The sequence below is a fragment of the Equus asinus genome, chromosome 25, assembly GCF_041296235.1.
Source record: "Equus asinus isolate D_3611 breed Donkey chromosome 25, EquAss-T2T_v2, whole genome shotgun sequence".
Lineage (NCBI taxonomy): Eukaryota > Metazoa > Chordata > Mammalia > Perissodactyla > Equidae > Equus > Equus asinus.
In genome coordinates this window covers 50,711,166-50,727,523 of record NC_091814.1, presented here as the reverse complement: position 1 = coordinate 50,727,523, position 16,358 = coordinate 50,711,166, and the positions used below count along the sequence as shown (strand labels likewise).

General features: G+C 40.0%; 1 protein-coding gene across 2 annotated transcripts in view; it reads left to right on the top strand.

The window, feature by feature from the left end:
• Positions 1-14,449, top strand: part of PRRX1 (paired related homeobox 1) — a 68,272-nt gene extending 53,823 nt beyond the window's left edge. Inside the window, exons 3-5 of one of the 2 annotated variants that reach the window (XM_044757953.2) lie at positions 4,145-4,326; positions 8,151-8,222; positions 13,936-14,449. In XM_044757953.2, coding sequence (XP_044613888.1) covers positions 4,145-4,326; positions 8,151-8,205 — 237 coding nt within the window. In that variant the 3' untranslated portion in view covers positions 8,206-8,222; positions 13,936-14,449. The remainder of the gene's footprint in view (positions 1-4,144; positions 4,327-8,150; positions 8,223-13,935) is intronic. The other variant, XM_044757952.2, reaches the window with a different exon arrangement.
• Positions 14,450-16,358: the final 1,909 nt, after the last annotated feature.

The following is a 16,358-nucleotide window of genomic DNA, read 5'->3' as shown; positions in this document are numbered from 1 at the left end:
CAGGCATCCCATATATAAAGTAGAGGAAGATGGGCACGGATGTTAGCTCAGGGCCAGTCTTCCTCAGCAGAAAGAGGAGGATTGGCAGCAAAAGTTAGCTCAGGGCTAATCTTCCTCGAAAGAAAAAAAAAGCACATTCAAGCAGATGGCTCTTTGTTTCTGTGAAGTGAAGGAAGATAAGGACATGTCAGCCCAGGGTAGAGAGAGAACAGTGATTCTTTCTAACAATAGTGCCATGACACATGAACTACAAGCCAGGCATCTAGAAATGACACAGTCTGTGATTAGTAATCATAATGACGATAATAATGTAATAACTAAACACTACCTAAGCCCTGAGAGGCCAAGCAGTCTTCTAAGTTCTTCACATAAATGAATCTGCTAATCCTCACACCAGTTCAATGAGGTGGATAGTGTTCTTCATCTTATAGATGAGGAAGTTGAGGCACAGAGATGTTAAAGTGTTTTACCCAATGTCTCACAGTTAGGAAGTGGCTGAACTAGGATTCGAACACAGATACACAGATCTAGAGTTCATGCTTTTAAGCGCCACAGTAAACTTTGAATCAGTGAAAGTCTCCTGGCTAAATGCTTTTTCATGTGGTGCTTTGTTCTCTCTGCTGACAGTCAAGACCTTATTGTCTTCCGTACTGCCACTGGTAGGCTGCTCTTTTAGTAAGGACCGTGGACCAAATCTGTCTTGTCTTCCTGAGGACATTATTTTTTGTATATCTGTGTTCAATCTGGACTTGAGGGATTTCTTTATGCAAATGATGAAACTTTTGACCACTGGGGACTTGAGCTAGACCCCAAGGCCCTTGAAAGTAAGAACCATGTGTATGCCATGGGGCACTGTATGCTGTGAGAGACATTTGCTGAGTTGAGGGAGAGGGTCCTGGAGCTCCCTTCAGTTGGAAGAGAAGGTGTGCTAGAGTTTTCCCCATAGGAAACAGGCACCTCGCCTAGAAATGCTCCCCAGGAGAAAAAAAAAATGCCAATGACCAAAGGGGGAAGGTTTCCTGGGCGCCATGGTGCCTCCGAGCACAGGTTAGAGAAAGCAGGAGTGAGGACGCACTCGCTGCTGCTTGGCAATCCATCAGGGCTCAAGTGAGAGGGAGCCACAGGGACAAAACTCACTTTTTCTCTCTCCGTCCCGCCATCCAAAGCACAGCTCTGAGGTCTGCCTTCCCACATCCTCTTTCCCCATGCTGCTGACCACAGCTCTCTAAACATGCTCTGTTTCTACTCCTAAATCCCTTCCTCTCTCCTTCAAAATCCCTATATCTTTTATGCCCCAGGCTTGGCTTGCAGTGGTGTAATAAATAATTTTAGACCAGAAACCCACAGTACCTTGAAATACCATTTTTGCCATGGTGATCTGAATTTTAAATAAGGAAACCTGGACAGAGCAATGAGCAATGTTGGAAATTTTTTTTTTAATGTGAAAGAGAAATCTGTGGGTTGGGGAGCTATCTTGCCCCCATTACAACAATAAGAAAACGCCTGTCTTATATGTTGAAACTATTTCATCTTCCTCCTTTCCCACGCTACTATGTCCCAATGGCTTTCAGAGCTGCAGACATTTTGTGTGTGAGTGGACAGAATTCTCCCTCCAAGACTTGCTTCTTCCTCCACGAAGTCTTACTTTTTCCCAGTCAGAACCACTCCCTTCTGACTCTGACCTTTTTTATACTTTTGGTATTTATCACAACGTGACATGTATTGTATTCAGTTGTATGTGGGCCAACTTCCCCAACTAGACTGTGAAGATCTCTTGGATGGAAGCCATGTCTTATCATCTTTGCAAAATTTATTTTTTTCTTTCTTTTTCTCCTTCTTTAATTCCCCCTCAAACATTTATCAAGCACTTATTATACTCTTGGAACTGTTTTTGGCTTACTGGGGATGAATAAGACCCTGGCCCTCTCCTTAAGGATGTAATAGACTGGAGGCAGAGAAGACAGATGTGTGTACCATACTGTTATGATGTAGTCAGATGATTCCTACACTAAAAGGATGTACAAGAATTAGTGATAGACCAGAGGGAGGAATGATCAAATCTGCCTGGGGAAAAAGGGTGAGATTACACATATATTAGGCACTCATTCTGTGCCAAGTCTCAGAACAAACCTGTGTGTAGTCATTATTATTTCCTTTTGGTTAGGAGATGAAGGATCAGAGAAATTAAATAACTATCCAACAACACATCTTTACAGTAGTGGAGACAAGCAAAGTCTGTTAGACTTTAAAGTCATGTTCTCTCCACTACAACATTTTACAAAGGAGACACTGTTAAAGTCAAATCTTGAAAAATATTATGTCTTTTGACACCTAGACAAAGAAGGGGAGACTATTGCAGGCAGAGGGAGCATTTGGTGTGAATATCCGTAGGTGGGGAGGAACTGAATACATTTGATAGTCTTGAGCCCAGGGCAGGAGTTTCAATGATGGAGGGCCAGAGCAAGAGGTCCCAGTGATGCAGGATGTGGCTGGATTGGTGGACAAAGAGCTGACTCCTGAAAAGCCTTTGTTCCGTGGTAAGAAGTTTTGACTTTATTCTATGAGGGACGGGAGCCAGTGGATAATATAAAGCAGGGCACTAATAGAATTATATTTGCATTTAAAGTGATAACTCTAATAGCAATGTGAATGGCACGTTAGAAACAAAAGAACTGGGAGGCTGCAAAGTCTGGAAAGAGGTGTCCAGATTCCACCTTAATGATTTCCACCCAGGCCCTTCAGGCTGCACGACTCCACCGGGTACCAACCCCATGGTATTTTATGTGAATATTGCCTGCAAGAGCTGTGCAACTGTTCCACTCCACACCACAGAATTTCTTTTTCCCATACTTTGTTACGTGTTTCTATAATGGCACCTAAAACACTTGTTTTGCAGTTTTTCAAATTTACATGTTTGTCTTCTTTTAATAGACTATGAGCTGCTTCTGAGCAGAGCATGTCTCATCTCTCTGTTCTCAGCAGTTAGCACAGAGCTTAGAACACAGCAGGCACTCCGTAAAGATTTCTTGAATTAGTAAATGAATGAATACAATTCCTTGGCAGTCTGGAAGAGTTGTATGATCGTCATTCAGATGTCCTTGAATGAGCCATTTATTATTTGTGTGAACTTCAACACATTACTTAATCTCATAGGACCCGTTTCCTCAGTGCTGAAACTGATGTACGGAATTGTCATGATAACTATAAATAATGTTTGTCATGTGCTTATATAAGTTCCCAGTCCTAGTAGCACTTAATAAAGGGCAGGTTTACTGTTAGCTGTAGCTGATGCTGTCAGCACTACCCAAATCCCTCAAACCTTGCAATTAAATGTACTCCAGTTGGCTTCCAACCTTTAGCATTTGCATTTCTGTGCCACAAGCTTCTTTCTAGAACTCAAAGAGACTGCCCTGCCTGTGTTTAGCATGGGAGAAGTGCTAGAACATTAACAACCAGTGACGGACAGTAGCCAGTGTATGAATCCCCAGGCTTCTCACCCCTGGGCGGGAAGTATGTTTGCTGGTCAGCCCTTAAGGCCCCTGAGAGACTGAGCCACCACAGAGGGTGCTCGTTTAGTAGCACGTTCTGGAAGGTTCCTTTTCTTCTGTTACTTCCTCCTACTTGTGCTCCTTGCACCTCCCCAAGAAATCGTTTGCTTCTGCAATCCTTGTCACAGGGTCTACTTTTGGAAAGATGCAGAGTTTTCTTTAATTATCAATGAGTATCATGAAAGCAGATGAAGTTTTCACATTTTGAAGAATTTTGAAGAAACTTTTAAAATATTGTATCTGTGGCAGAAGTCTAATGAGATTTTTCTTCTTGTTCTTGGTTACAACAGGGATTATAACCCATATTTTACTATCCCGTGGGTTAGACATGGATCTCATCTCTGGAACCTTGATTACTGGAAGTACTCCATGGTCCTGTTAGAATAGTCTTCACCCTTAATAGCTGTCTAAGACCGCCCATCAGGGAAGGATCGCGGCAGATTTCTCTTCTTCTAGGACGAATTCCGGACCTATCCTGCATCTTCCCTGGGAAGTCATTATATGGTGAAATCGACCAGTAGTACTTCGTTCAAGTAACCTCTTCTTTGTTTCTCCTCTCCTTCCTCATGCCCTTTTCTCCTCCCAACATCTTCCAGGTGTGGTTTCAGAACCGAAGAGCCAAATTCCGCAGGAATGAGAGAGCCATGCTGGCCAATAAAAACGCTTCCCTCCTCAAATCCTACTCAGGAGATGTGACTGCTGTGGAGCAGCCCATTGTACCTCGTCCTGCTCCAAGACCCACCGATTATCTCTCCTGGGGGACGGCCTCTCCGTACAGGTGAATTACTGGCCCACCCTCCCTTGCTCCACTTCCACATGTTTCTCAGCGGTTGGTCACGTTCAAAGCTGCTTGTGCAGCTGGCTGACATTTCTTACTGGGTTAACCTCTTCAAAGACATTCAACTTGTTGACATCCCCAGATTTTCACAGGAGATTACTAGTTGCCCCAGGAGCAGGGTTTGGGGCAGAAGAGAGAGAGGCAGGCCAACAGCAATCTCTTCTTGGACTCAGGAACTCTTGCAAAGGTTTCAAAGATGGGGAAGAATCTAAAAGCAAAAGATCATTAAGCTATGCCCAGAGTCCCTCTTGCAACCATTCTGGAACAAGACTTTACTCCACTTCCAAATTTGAGATAGATTTGTTTTCTTATGCTCAAGTAGGAATTTAAGTTGCGAGGCTGTAAGTGTAGGACCGAAGGCAAATTTCATAGCAAGCTGATTTTGAATTAAAAGCAAAGGGAGGAAGGAAGGAAGGAAAGAAGGAGGGAAGGAAGAAAGGAAGGAAAGAAAGAAGGAGAGAGACTGAGACAGAGAGGGAAAAAAAACCCAAGAACATTCTGATCCCTTTCATGGCCACAGTTCTCTGTTAGTAGGTGGAGATGTCTGATGATCCAAAATGCCTTCCCACTCTATTGCTAATTCTTATCTACTTATCTGAAGTTCTTTGGGGTCAGTTTGTATGGGTTTTTTAAAATATAAAGACAATGTATAATTTACACTAAACTTTTATATTAAAAAGGTCAAAATTTTTAAAGAGGCAAATAACAGAGTAATATTTCAATCTCTTGGAGAGTCATTTAACTTCCATTTCTTATGCTGTTCTGAAAATATAAGTTAATTCCAGAGGGAAGCTGAGACACAAGTGCCTAATGCATTGTCGTCAGTCTAAAGTGCCTTTCTTTGAACCTAAATGTGAGCGCTCTTGGAAGCCAGAGCAAGGCTGTTTGTTCTCTTTGGCCCATTGCAGCGGAGGAAGAAGTATTCATAAATTCATGTATTACGCTTTTGTTTACCTTTTTATTGTCAAGGTTAATTAATGGTTTAAGGAGAGGTTTTAAACTAATTATAAGAGATTATCTCCCAATCTAAGCTGAACTCCTGATGTGAAATGCCACATTGGTGAATTGGAAATACTTTTCAAAATTTGATCACACTAATTAAAGCAAAAGACCTCACCTAAATGTTTTTTCTATTCCAAATTAGTTCTTTGAAAGAAACACCATAAATGCATTTGGAAATTTCTCTTTTAAATCCCTCATCATGAAATTAGCCTGAATTACTTTGGTATTAGTACATAGAGATCCTATACATAGGAAATTGGAAATTGCTGTTGCTCTCAGACATAATATGCCTTGCTGATTTCAAAAGATTAGTCATGTCTGTGTGTCCTATTCAAAATTTGACTCCTGTTCCCATAGGATTTACTAAAAATACAGTTTGAAGACCATTGTGAAATCACATATTCTTTACAATTTTAAATAAGTGGAAGACTGCTTTGTTTCTCTGGTAAACATTGATAGTTCATAGACTCATTAAATGGCTTGGGAAACTGATGTGGTTCAAAGCTTGATGTTTCAAGGCCTCTGGTTTGAATTTGATCACAACCAGGAAGTATTGCTCTTTTTTCTACCTGGATCCTAGTTCGGAACTTTTCACATCAGCTCTCAACAGTCCAGATAGCTGTCATTTGGTCCATACTAGTGAGGGCTGAGGGCAGTACACTGCATGAGTGGGGATGAAATACTTGCTGAGTTAATATTGGGTTAGACAACCTGGACCTCAGCAAAAGTTCAAGCCCCAGTGCCTGCATCATGTATATTTTGTATATGGGCATCTAACTGAAATTATTAACATGCAATTTATATGTGCCTTTTTGGGAAATGTTCTATTTTAATTTGAAAGATTATGTAGAAATACTAGATACAGTTTTTTAAAACATTCATAATTCCACCATCTTGACATAACTGTTGATTTTTGCAATTAGAGTTCAGTATTTTATATAGTGCAGCCTTAGTGTACATATACTTTTGTATTCTGCTCTTTTCACTTAAAATCATATAACTTAGTACTTTTTATTCATTTCATGGTATACTTTTATATTGTTTCTCTCTTAGATACAGAGTTTGTAAAAAATAATTAAAAATTTCATAGAATTTGATTGTTCATATTCTGTATGAAGAATAAGTTAACCTCCAGATATAAGTAGAAAAATGATGGTTTAAAGCATTAATTTAATCAACGACAATGTTTTTGACCCAATGTTGATTGGAGTGTTTATATTTTGATTAATTTCTAAAAGTGGCAAAAAGCTATTCTGTTATTTGGAGATTTTTCTGCTATGTTTAGAACCAAACTACATTATGATTTCACATTTTGAAGCTTGGTAGGAAATAAAAGTTTTGTTAAGGAAATATAAAAGAGAAACACATGAAGAAAATCAAAGGAAATGATAGGCCTTTTGTGTTATGGGAAACTAACGCGCTATCTCTGTTGGTACTGTTATGTCAAGTTAGTCATCTCACATGTGACATTCATTAAAAGGCATTTCTCTTGGTTAATCCTTGGAACGCTCCTGTGTGGTAGCTCTGTCCTTGCTCTGGTTCCAAAGAAGAGACTGAACATTGCCCAAGTTTAAGCCTTCAGCAAGCAGAATTAGACTCAGTGCCCGTGATCCCTGTTTCTGTCCAACGTCTTAGGCCGCATAACCATATTTTCATTCAAATTAAAACTTACATTATATTGAAAGTAGTAAAAAACACAAGACTGGGAAACTACGTAAACACACCCTTTCGATTCAGAGTCTGTTTCAGATCACTGAAGCATGCCTGCAGCTGAGTTCCACATTCTGGGGTGTGTGGGCATCCCCTTGGGACGACTGATGTGGCTTAGTCACACAACCCAGGGACAGTGAGCAGACAGTTTTGCCAGAGAGGACAGTTTCCTGACTTCCACAGCTCTCCCCTGGAAGAAGAGAGGAGGAAACCAAGATTCAAAGCAGTTGTTTGCATATGGTCAGAATTATGGGATGGGAAATAGCCAGCACATTTTTTTGTGGGTGTCTTTTGTATCCAGAGTGGTGGCTGTATAATTTATCATCCAAACTGGGACACTTTTGAGAGTGAAAAGGAGTGCTATTAATAATGACCCTAGGACAACAGGCATAAACCGGGATTGTCCCTGGCAAACTGGGACATATGGCTCACTCTATTTATAGCACGTCATGACCTCATTCCTTCCCTTGAACATGTCAGAGGTGATGATGTCAGGCAGGCAACTGAGTGACCAGAAAGAGCAAAGCATTCCCTAACAGAGACACTACTGTCCGGGCAGGTGTCTTCTTGATCTACCCGTAGCCAGTTGAAGGAAGCTTGTTTTTAGCACACACGCCCACTGCTTAGCTCAGAGCTGTTTTTCTTAGGCAAGGAAAGCACATACAAGCACCAGAGTTATGTGGACTCACAAATCTGGTGCTTTGTCTCTTGGGTAGCAGTGATTAACTGAGTCCTGGACTTTTGACTGAAGTAGAAGTCAAAAGTTCATTTTAGATGAAGTAGTCAAGAAACCTTTCCCCAGAGACATCCTTTCCTATGAGAGATAGATAGAGAATGGCCTGGATCTGCAGTATTGGTCTGGAGTGCCATTCCCAGAGGGAGGGCTGGGCTCCAAGAAAACTAATGACAAGTGAAAGAGAGGCCAGCTCTTCTTGTCCACAGTTTCCCTCCCCCATCCTCCTCCTCCTCCCTCATTGATCGTGGTCACGGTGCTGCCTGACATCTGCTGAACGCATTTGGCTCATTTCTCCCTTTCACACTTTCAAAAATAGATCCTCGTCCCTCCCAAGATGTTGTTTACACGAGGGGCTTCATAACGGATTCTAACGGAAGACACTGAAAAGGTAACTTGTCAGAGGGGGAAGAGGGTGGTTGCTGGGGGTAGGGTTTAAGTGGGAATTAAGTGTGTTCAAGAAAGTGGGGCTTGCAGTTCTAGAAATGTAAAGCAGCGAGCTCCTCCAATGGGGAATACTATTGTAAATCAGAGCTGCAAGAAAATTTGTTCATAAAGTTAAGGGTAGTCTGATAGTCTGGAGAAGAGCTCCTCAAAGATTACCGAGTGTATGAATCACCCAGGATCGTGTTACGACGTAGTCTCGGATTAGTAGGTCTAGAGCAGGACCTGGGATCTGCATCTCTAACATGCTCCCATGTGATGTTGATGCTGTGGACACTCGGTACATACTTCGAATAGTTAAGCTTTAGATGACTGTAGAATATGGGGCAGGATTGGAAGAACTGTGTTCTTGTCCTGGCTCCTGTTTTTCCTCAGGCTGGTTGGATCATCAATCTCTTATGTAGCCTTGTATCTAACATTGAGCTACCAATAATTTCCCTACAGCATGTCTCAGGGGTGTTTGGAACCTAGAGGTAAGAAAGGTGCATTTCAAAAAGATCCTGAGACAATAGAAAGATGCAAGACTTCATATATAAAAACTTTTCTAGAAAGATGGCAGAAGGATCACTGGACATGTAGTGCAAACTGAAGGCTTATCAATGAAATGTAGTCAAGTATGTCCATTTTAAGTGCTAAATATACATTTAAAAAATCAACTTATGAATTTTAAAACCAGAACCTAGAAATGATTATTTAAATAACAAAAGATCACTTCCAAAAGGATTTGTAGGGTCTCTCTTTAAAAGTAAATTTCCCTAGGAAAACTGGTATTGAATTTTCTTAGATGAAGCAAGTACACCTCCATTGTTCTTGCACTGACCAGAGAGATGGTCTCCATCCTCTACACTTGACAGACAGAGTGGCAAAAACCTCAAGCTGTACAGCCTTTGGAAAAATCCCAAGCTGGTGAGACGCTAGGACCTCAGGAAGGCACATAAATTCTTGCACTGACAGATTTGTCTTTGGGGTGAAATTTTCAACAGCCTGTCATCATTTTTCCAAAAGGGCCAAATAGGAAACAAAGTTAGAGGTGAAAACTGAGTCAGGTACTATTTTTCCTCCAGCTCTCCTCAATCGTTTTGTGATTTGTGGACTTACACCGTGGGCGATTGGAAAGTGGATGGGCAGATGTCCTTAAGTTTCCTGGTTTAAAATCATACCATGTATAGTATTTTCCATACTTCTTTGGTGTTTGGCAGTCATTTTAATGCATTCTTCTTCATGACAACCTTTCAGGGTAGGTTGAAGTGATCAAAAATGATTTGTCCCCAGTGAACACAGAGCTCTAACCCTGCTGGTGGTTAGCATTCTGCTGTCCATGGCTGAACTCCATCTGTTAGGAATCTCCAAATATGGAGATGGAAAATTTTCAAGCTTACTTAAATGTGTCAGCTCTGCACAAGTCCCAGTGCAGATTTGCTGAATCAACAGATGGGACGCAAGCATTTCTTTTTCATCTCTAATTCCTCAATGTACTTTATTTGGCAATGTAGTTTCTTGGTCACAGACACAAAGAACTTTACTTTCTTAAAAACTAAACAGAAATGGTGCTTTAGCCAAACCCTACAAACCTAGTCCCAGAACTCAGCTTATGTTTGCATCCTGTTGCAGGAATAGGTGGGTCTTACATAGAAGCCAAGTCCAATGGGCTTGGTGTTGATAAGCAGGCTCTTGGTGTTATGTGCTTGATCTGTACAAATCACTTAGTTTTAATCTCACTTTTTTAATCCCAGGAAGCATAATCCTGCATAGGAATGAGTGGTCATTTTACATGGTTTGAATGGCCCTATAAAATTGGTTGAAAACAGCTAATTACTCTCATTGGTTTCTGTCTTGTGAGAAAATATTTCAAGGTTCTCTTTCTGTTCCTGACACAGAGCTTCAGAAGTTTTGATGACATGGAAAACAGGTGGTCATCAACAATCTTTCAGATTGGCAGTCACTCAAGGCTCTCTTGCATCTGTTGTCACTTTGGGAAGTGGGTCCTCTCCATGTTACTTCTAATGCTGTTTTTAAAGCATGATTAAGCTGCTCTTAGAATATCCACTCATTAATTCTGTCTTTTCTGACCTGTAACAAGTCTTGCTTGTCACTGGTATGTCAAAGGACTACTCACCGCTTGCCTATATGGCACTTTCAGTTCAAGTCGAGAAACTAGACCAATGCTAAGCTTCTGGAGGGAAAACAGACTCCTAATTCTTGAGTGTGTGCACAAAATGTCACTATAGTCTTTACTTGTAGAGTTCTATATTCTAAATGCTTGTTCAGAGGCTGTGAATGAAGACTGCCTCTGACTCTTACTTCTTATAGCTATGTAATGCTGGACTAAATTAGATCAATTTTTGAAAGTTTATAATTTTCCTAAACATTTATCAAGTGAAAGTGTTGCCTCTTATCAAGCTCCTAGGGAACTGCAAAACTCACTCATTAATTTGACTGCTTTTTTATCCTCATGCCCCACTAACTTGAGGGCTTCCTACAAGGCAGTGTCATGGCCTCACTAATGATAACACCACCACAGTACAACCAGACAAGGGTGCTCTTCTCAAATCTGGAAACACAGGCTGCCATTTAAGGGAGAATGTCTCAGTGAAAATCAAATTTCCTGTGCAAAATATAACCCTAATTTCCATTAATTTGTTTTTGAGATGGAAAGTGGATCAACATTCATCTCATTTGGGATATTAATATCTGGGCTGCATTAGAGAGAAAATCTCAGTATTTCCAAGAACTACGTTACCACACTAAGTCTTTAGAATATCAGATGACTTTAGTAAACTATAAAGTAACTATAGAAAACATGGTCATATAATAGGTAAAACTGAAATCACAACTATAGTACAAATTTCTAGAAAATAGTAACAGCATCTTTAGTAAACTCAAATAATGCCCCAAGTTTCCAGTTCTCTTTGTCTGAGAAAAATAGACCATACCTCTGATGATCAAAAAAGGAGAGAATTTCTATTAAATAGGAATTGGTTGTGCAGAATCTCAAAGGATAGAAAACATATCCCTCAGAAGGCCAAGTACTTAAAAGCACAATACTCCATGACAAGCTACAATTTGCCAATTTTTTCTTTGTGCTGTCTCATGTAGTTTCAGCTTCTGTTTTCAGAAGTCATTCAATATTATTCTCAGTACTTAACAAATAATACAGATAACTCACAATTCCAGCTTCTCTCCCATGCATGTAAAATAGTACTATGTCGCATCTTTAGGGCTGAATTCTCTCACAGAAATCTGGTTGAGAAAGACTGACTTGGTTAATTCCATGATCTATAACTTAGGTACATTTCCCAAATCCAGTCGTCTCTCTTTTTTTTTTACCTGCTTAGATCTTTGATTTCTTTGAAATCTTAGATTTAGGTATATCCTAGAAATTTCTTGGGTATAGGATTTACACATTTGCATATTCTCCTGGTGGAGTCTTCAGTGTGAGCATGCCATTCATGTAGGAATTAAATGACGATATCTACTCGGGTTTTGAAAATAAATGAAATTTCCTGGTATATTATTAAAAAAACCTTGTCCCATTTTAACGGGTTGTTCTGATCATTTATCTCACTCCTAATTGAAATCTGCTTTAACTGGGGACTCTTCTTCTGCCTCTGTCTTTTGGTAGATGGTGGCAATAGTCATAGTCTAGTCTATAAATCCCACCTGCACTAATATTTGTTCATTTTCTTTACTATTAACAGATATTTTTGATAGATCTAAGAATCTGCAGTCATCAGCCTCGGCTTAGTCATGTCCCTTAGGATTTTGCTCATTCTATTAAGACAGAAAAATTAACAGGAAAGACTAGTTCCTCAGAATAAAAGCATATTGGGAAAATATTTTTAGAATCATTACTCACTGCTGGATGACAGAGATCAATGACGTGGAGCAGGAATCAATTTAATCATACTATATCAATTTATTTCCCATTTATTTACTCATTTGTTAAGTACTTTCTTAAATGCCAAATATATGCTAGGTATGGTGTCCATTCTACCTGGGGCTACAGTGGTGAACAAGGCACATGTGGTGTCTAATCTATGGGCTTGCAGTTGAGGAGTCAAAATACGTGCTAAAAGGCAAATTACAGGATGCTATTGGAGAACTAACTTTGTGTAGACGGTTAAGATCATCTACCCTGAAATGAGTAGGAGTGACACAGGGAAAAATGAAATGGAAGAATGTAGGATTCTTTTGGAACCCTTCTGAGTCTTCCCTCTCCTGCCATAAGACATACACACACACACACACATGCTCACACACATGCCAGTGCTACAAAGATTTTAAGCTAATGATGTGTATTTCTGGAAAGAACTAGTGATCTGGGACCAATTATTTTTCTTTAACCTAATTTTCCTGGGTTAATTGCTAGTCACTGAGCTGCAATAGGCTATTGTGAGTCTTGACCATAAGACTTGATTATAAGTCTTGACTATAAGACTTACATTTGGTGTCCCAAATAAGTATTAATGATAGTCTCTCTATGTGTAGAGTAGCTTTAGTTTTCTCTCTTTCTGGTCTGTCACTTGATCCCCAGAACCACAAACTCCTGTGTGGCTGACAAAATTGCATTGGAATGCAGGCAACAGAAGAGCACATGTCATTCCATTTATAAGTCTATCTCATTCCAGTCCTCAGTTGAAAGGGGTTTTGCTAATCTTAGCAACAACTAGAAACATTTTCATTTAATTAAAATGAGTTTCCTTTTAACTGTCTCTTATAACATAATGGATAATTTGCATCCATGTCTAAGAAACCATTAGTTTTTCCTTTAGAAAGTATTCATGGCTGCAATTAATAGAAAACTGCTAGTTACAAATTTCTGCCCAGTGGTATTCCTAGGTTTTAATTACAATCTCTGACAATGAGAAACAACTTCAGGTTTTTCTCAGCAATAAGGACAATGAGAAATAGTTACCTCTGAGGTCACGAATCCTGAAACTGGAGACTTTGCTAGTTTGTCTGGGAGATTTAAACGTTTTCTAAATAACTGACCCGAAAGGCAGTGTGAGCTACTCAAGTACTTTAAGGAGAAGCTATAAACTCCAGGCCAATCGGGATGGGAAGCTCTTGATTCATCAATACTTATCCTATCAGCCAGCGAACACAGAATGGCAGAGAAGTTATCTTGGTCTGTTTAAATGGTTCTCCAAGTGCACTATTTAATATGGTGTTTATTGGTTATCGAAAATATGTTCGAGTTAAAGTCAGCTACCTAGAATGAAGAAGGCCCTTTAACTTCTTTTCAAATGCCTGCTTCTCTTCTTCCTTGCTCCTACAGGCTGGTGATGTAGGCAGGAAGAGAGATTAAATACTGTTTTAATTGGTCAGCTGATGAAACACCTGCTACTCAACATAAGCAACTTTCTTCTCTCACCCCAGAAATAAATCGTTACTCACTGTATCCAACACAGCAAATACCTCTGCCCCTGCCTTGCTCCACTCTCCACTGCTGTCCCCTGCCCTTCAAAACACTACCACCCTTTCCCAAGGGCCTTAGACTCCTGGAAATCTGGGGCTGTGAGGGACCTCAGAGGTCGTCTAGTCCAACTTCCGCCCTTGCCTGCCCACACCTTGAGAGTTGCATCCCTCTGGGGCGCAGACTTGCGGCTTTGTGAAACTAATGCCTGATATTCTCCCTGCTCTCTCCTTTGTCCCTACAGCGCCATGGCTACTTACTCTGCCACATGTGCCAACAATAGCCCTGCACAGGGCATCAACATGGCCAACAGCATTGCCAACCTGAGACTGAAGGCCAAGGAATATAGTTTACAGAGGAACCAGGTGCCAACAGTCAACTGAGGAAAAAAATAAATAAACAGGCCCGAGAAGAAATCAAAAACCATAAGACACCTATCCTGCTCTGTCATTTCTTCATCTGCTGGAAAAAAAAAATAAAAACAAACAAACAAAAAACAGAACTAAAATATTGGGACCATGGCAGAGAAAAGCAGGAGAGGAGCAAAATGAAAATTAGTTACCAAATGTTCCTCCTCCCTCTGGGATACCACCACCACTTGTTTCTGTGTGTGTTAATTTTGTTTTTCCTTCTATTCATGCGCTTTGCTTAATATACTCCGAGCTTCTTCTGTTAGGTTCAGACCACCCACCCCAATGATGTATGGGTTTTAAAAAAATCTACAGCAGCCAAAGAAACCATATAAATATTCAGAACAATTGTCTATAGTCTCCTCAATGACCTATTGGAACCTCAGTGCCTTACCCTATCCATCTTCCCAATTCTCTGTATAGAAGCTCTAAGAACTTCTGAAAAGCCAAAGTCTTTCTGAAGAATCTGTGCCAGACATGATTCCCTTTCTCATTGTCTCCATCTCTGTCGGTCATGGTAAGATTTTTCCATCAGCTACTGGAAAAAAAGCAATTGTGCACAACATCTGGTCACTGGCCTCTCTGATTCAATGTGATTGGCTGTGTCTGGCTAATTCTAAGCTCTGAGCTCTAGATTTAAGCTCTAGATATAAGCTCTAGATTTAAGCTCTAAGATATAGATGATAATATTGCCATCACTACCACCCCTCACCCCCATCCAAACAATCAGCCATCTCAAGTTAACAATATTTGTTGTTTTTGAATGATTTGCTATCGTGGGCTATTTGATAGAAGAAATATTTTTCACTTGAGAGAGGGAGGGAAATTTCTCTAGGAAAACAAAGACTGAGTTGTGAAAGGCATGGCCTACATCTCTTTGGTGCCTTAAGGGTAGTCAGATGCACACTTATATATATACTGTATATATTTATATATTATATATATATATAAAATATTCTTGCAAGCTTCAGTTTGCAGTTTCTCAAACACTACGAAACGCAAATTTCGCACCACCACCACTGTCCTTACCTCTATAGCGATGAGATGTTTCATTAGGGATCCTGTTTCCTTGCTTTCTCATTAAGGCCACAGAGCAATCGATAGGGCAGCTGTTTGAGAACAGGTTTTATTTTTACCTTGGGACTTTAAATAAATTAGAAACTATTGAGGCTATAAAAACGTCCATGAGTTTGGAGCCTGAGCTCTGGTGGAATGCTGGCACATCCTGATCTGTCATGAGAATTCCTCTTAGAGAGAGGAGGAAAAGCCATTTAGTCATCTGCCCTGTCTCTATGCAACAGGAACCTGAAAGACCCAGGTTTATGTGGAATGCTTAAAGATTTGCCTAAATTGTAAAAATTTAAATGGTAATTGTGGGTTATTTTAGTTTTCTAATATCTTGAAATAAAGTTTAGTATCTAGGGCTGGGAGCCAGGACTGACCTTTCTTTGTTTCTTTCCCCTTGTTTCCAGCTGTGCTTTTTTAACTTGTCAGGTGGACTTGACCAAACCACATTACCATGCTGTGCCTCAGTTTACTTTTTTGCAAAATGGGTTTAACAATACTTACCTACCTCACAGGGGTGTTGTGAGGCTCTGTTCATTCGCTCCTTCGCTCTTTCCTGTGTTCTCTGTATGTCCAGCACTTTGTAGCCATGGGAGGAAAGGGACTCTGAAAGTTAATAGAAGGATACAGTACCTGGAAGCCTGGTTTTCTAGCAAGGGAATGCGACCTTGCTGTATATACTTATAACCTTGCATTTGGAAAGGGGAAATAGGTTTATAATTTACAGACCTCTCAAAAATCACATCGTTTGACCAAAGAATAATTTAAGACACACAGAATAGACATATTTTTGACATATTTCCATCCTGACCAGCTTGGCTCTTATAATTTTAGTTATCAGTGATTAAAAAGCTTTAGATTGATTTTGGCCAACTATGCCAACTTTGAGTACAGAAAAGGAATTTGAAGTTTAAGATGCACTTTTAGCACACATTTGTTATTCCTTGGGCATATCAGATTGAGAAAACGGTGGTATTTTTTCAGTCAAATAGCCACCAAACTGAAAATGTTATTTCAAATGTTGATTCTGTTACTTCCTTTGATAACAAGAAGGAAGCTCATCTAACGCATTTTGCTCTTATCAACTGATTCCCTCTTCTTTTAACCTAGTATTGAAACATTTCTTACTGAATGGTTCATGTAGGCTGGCTGAACAACACACATTACTTGCTTCCTAAAGAGTCTCTCAACT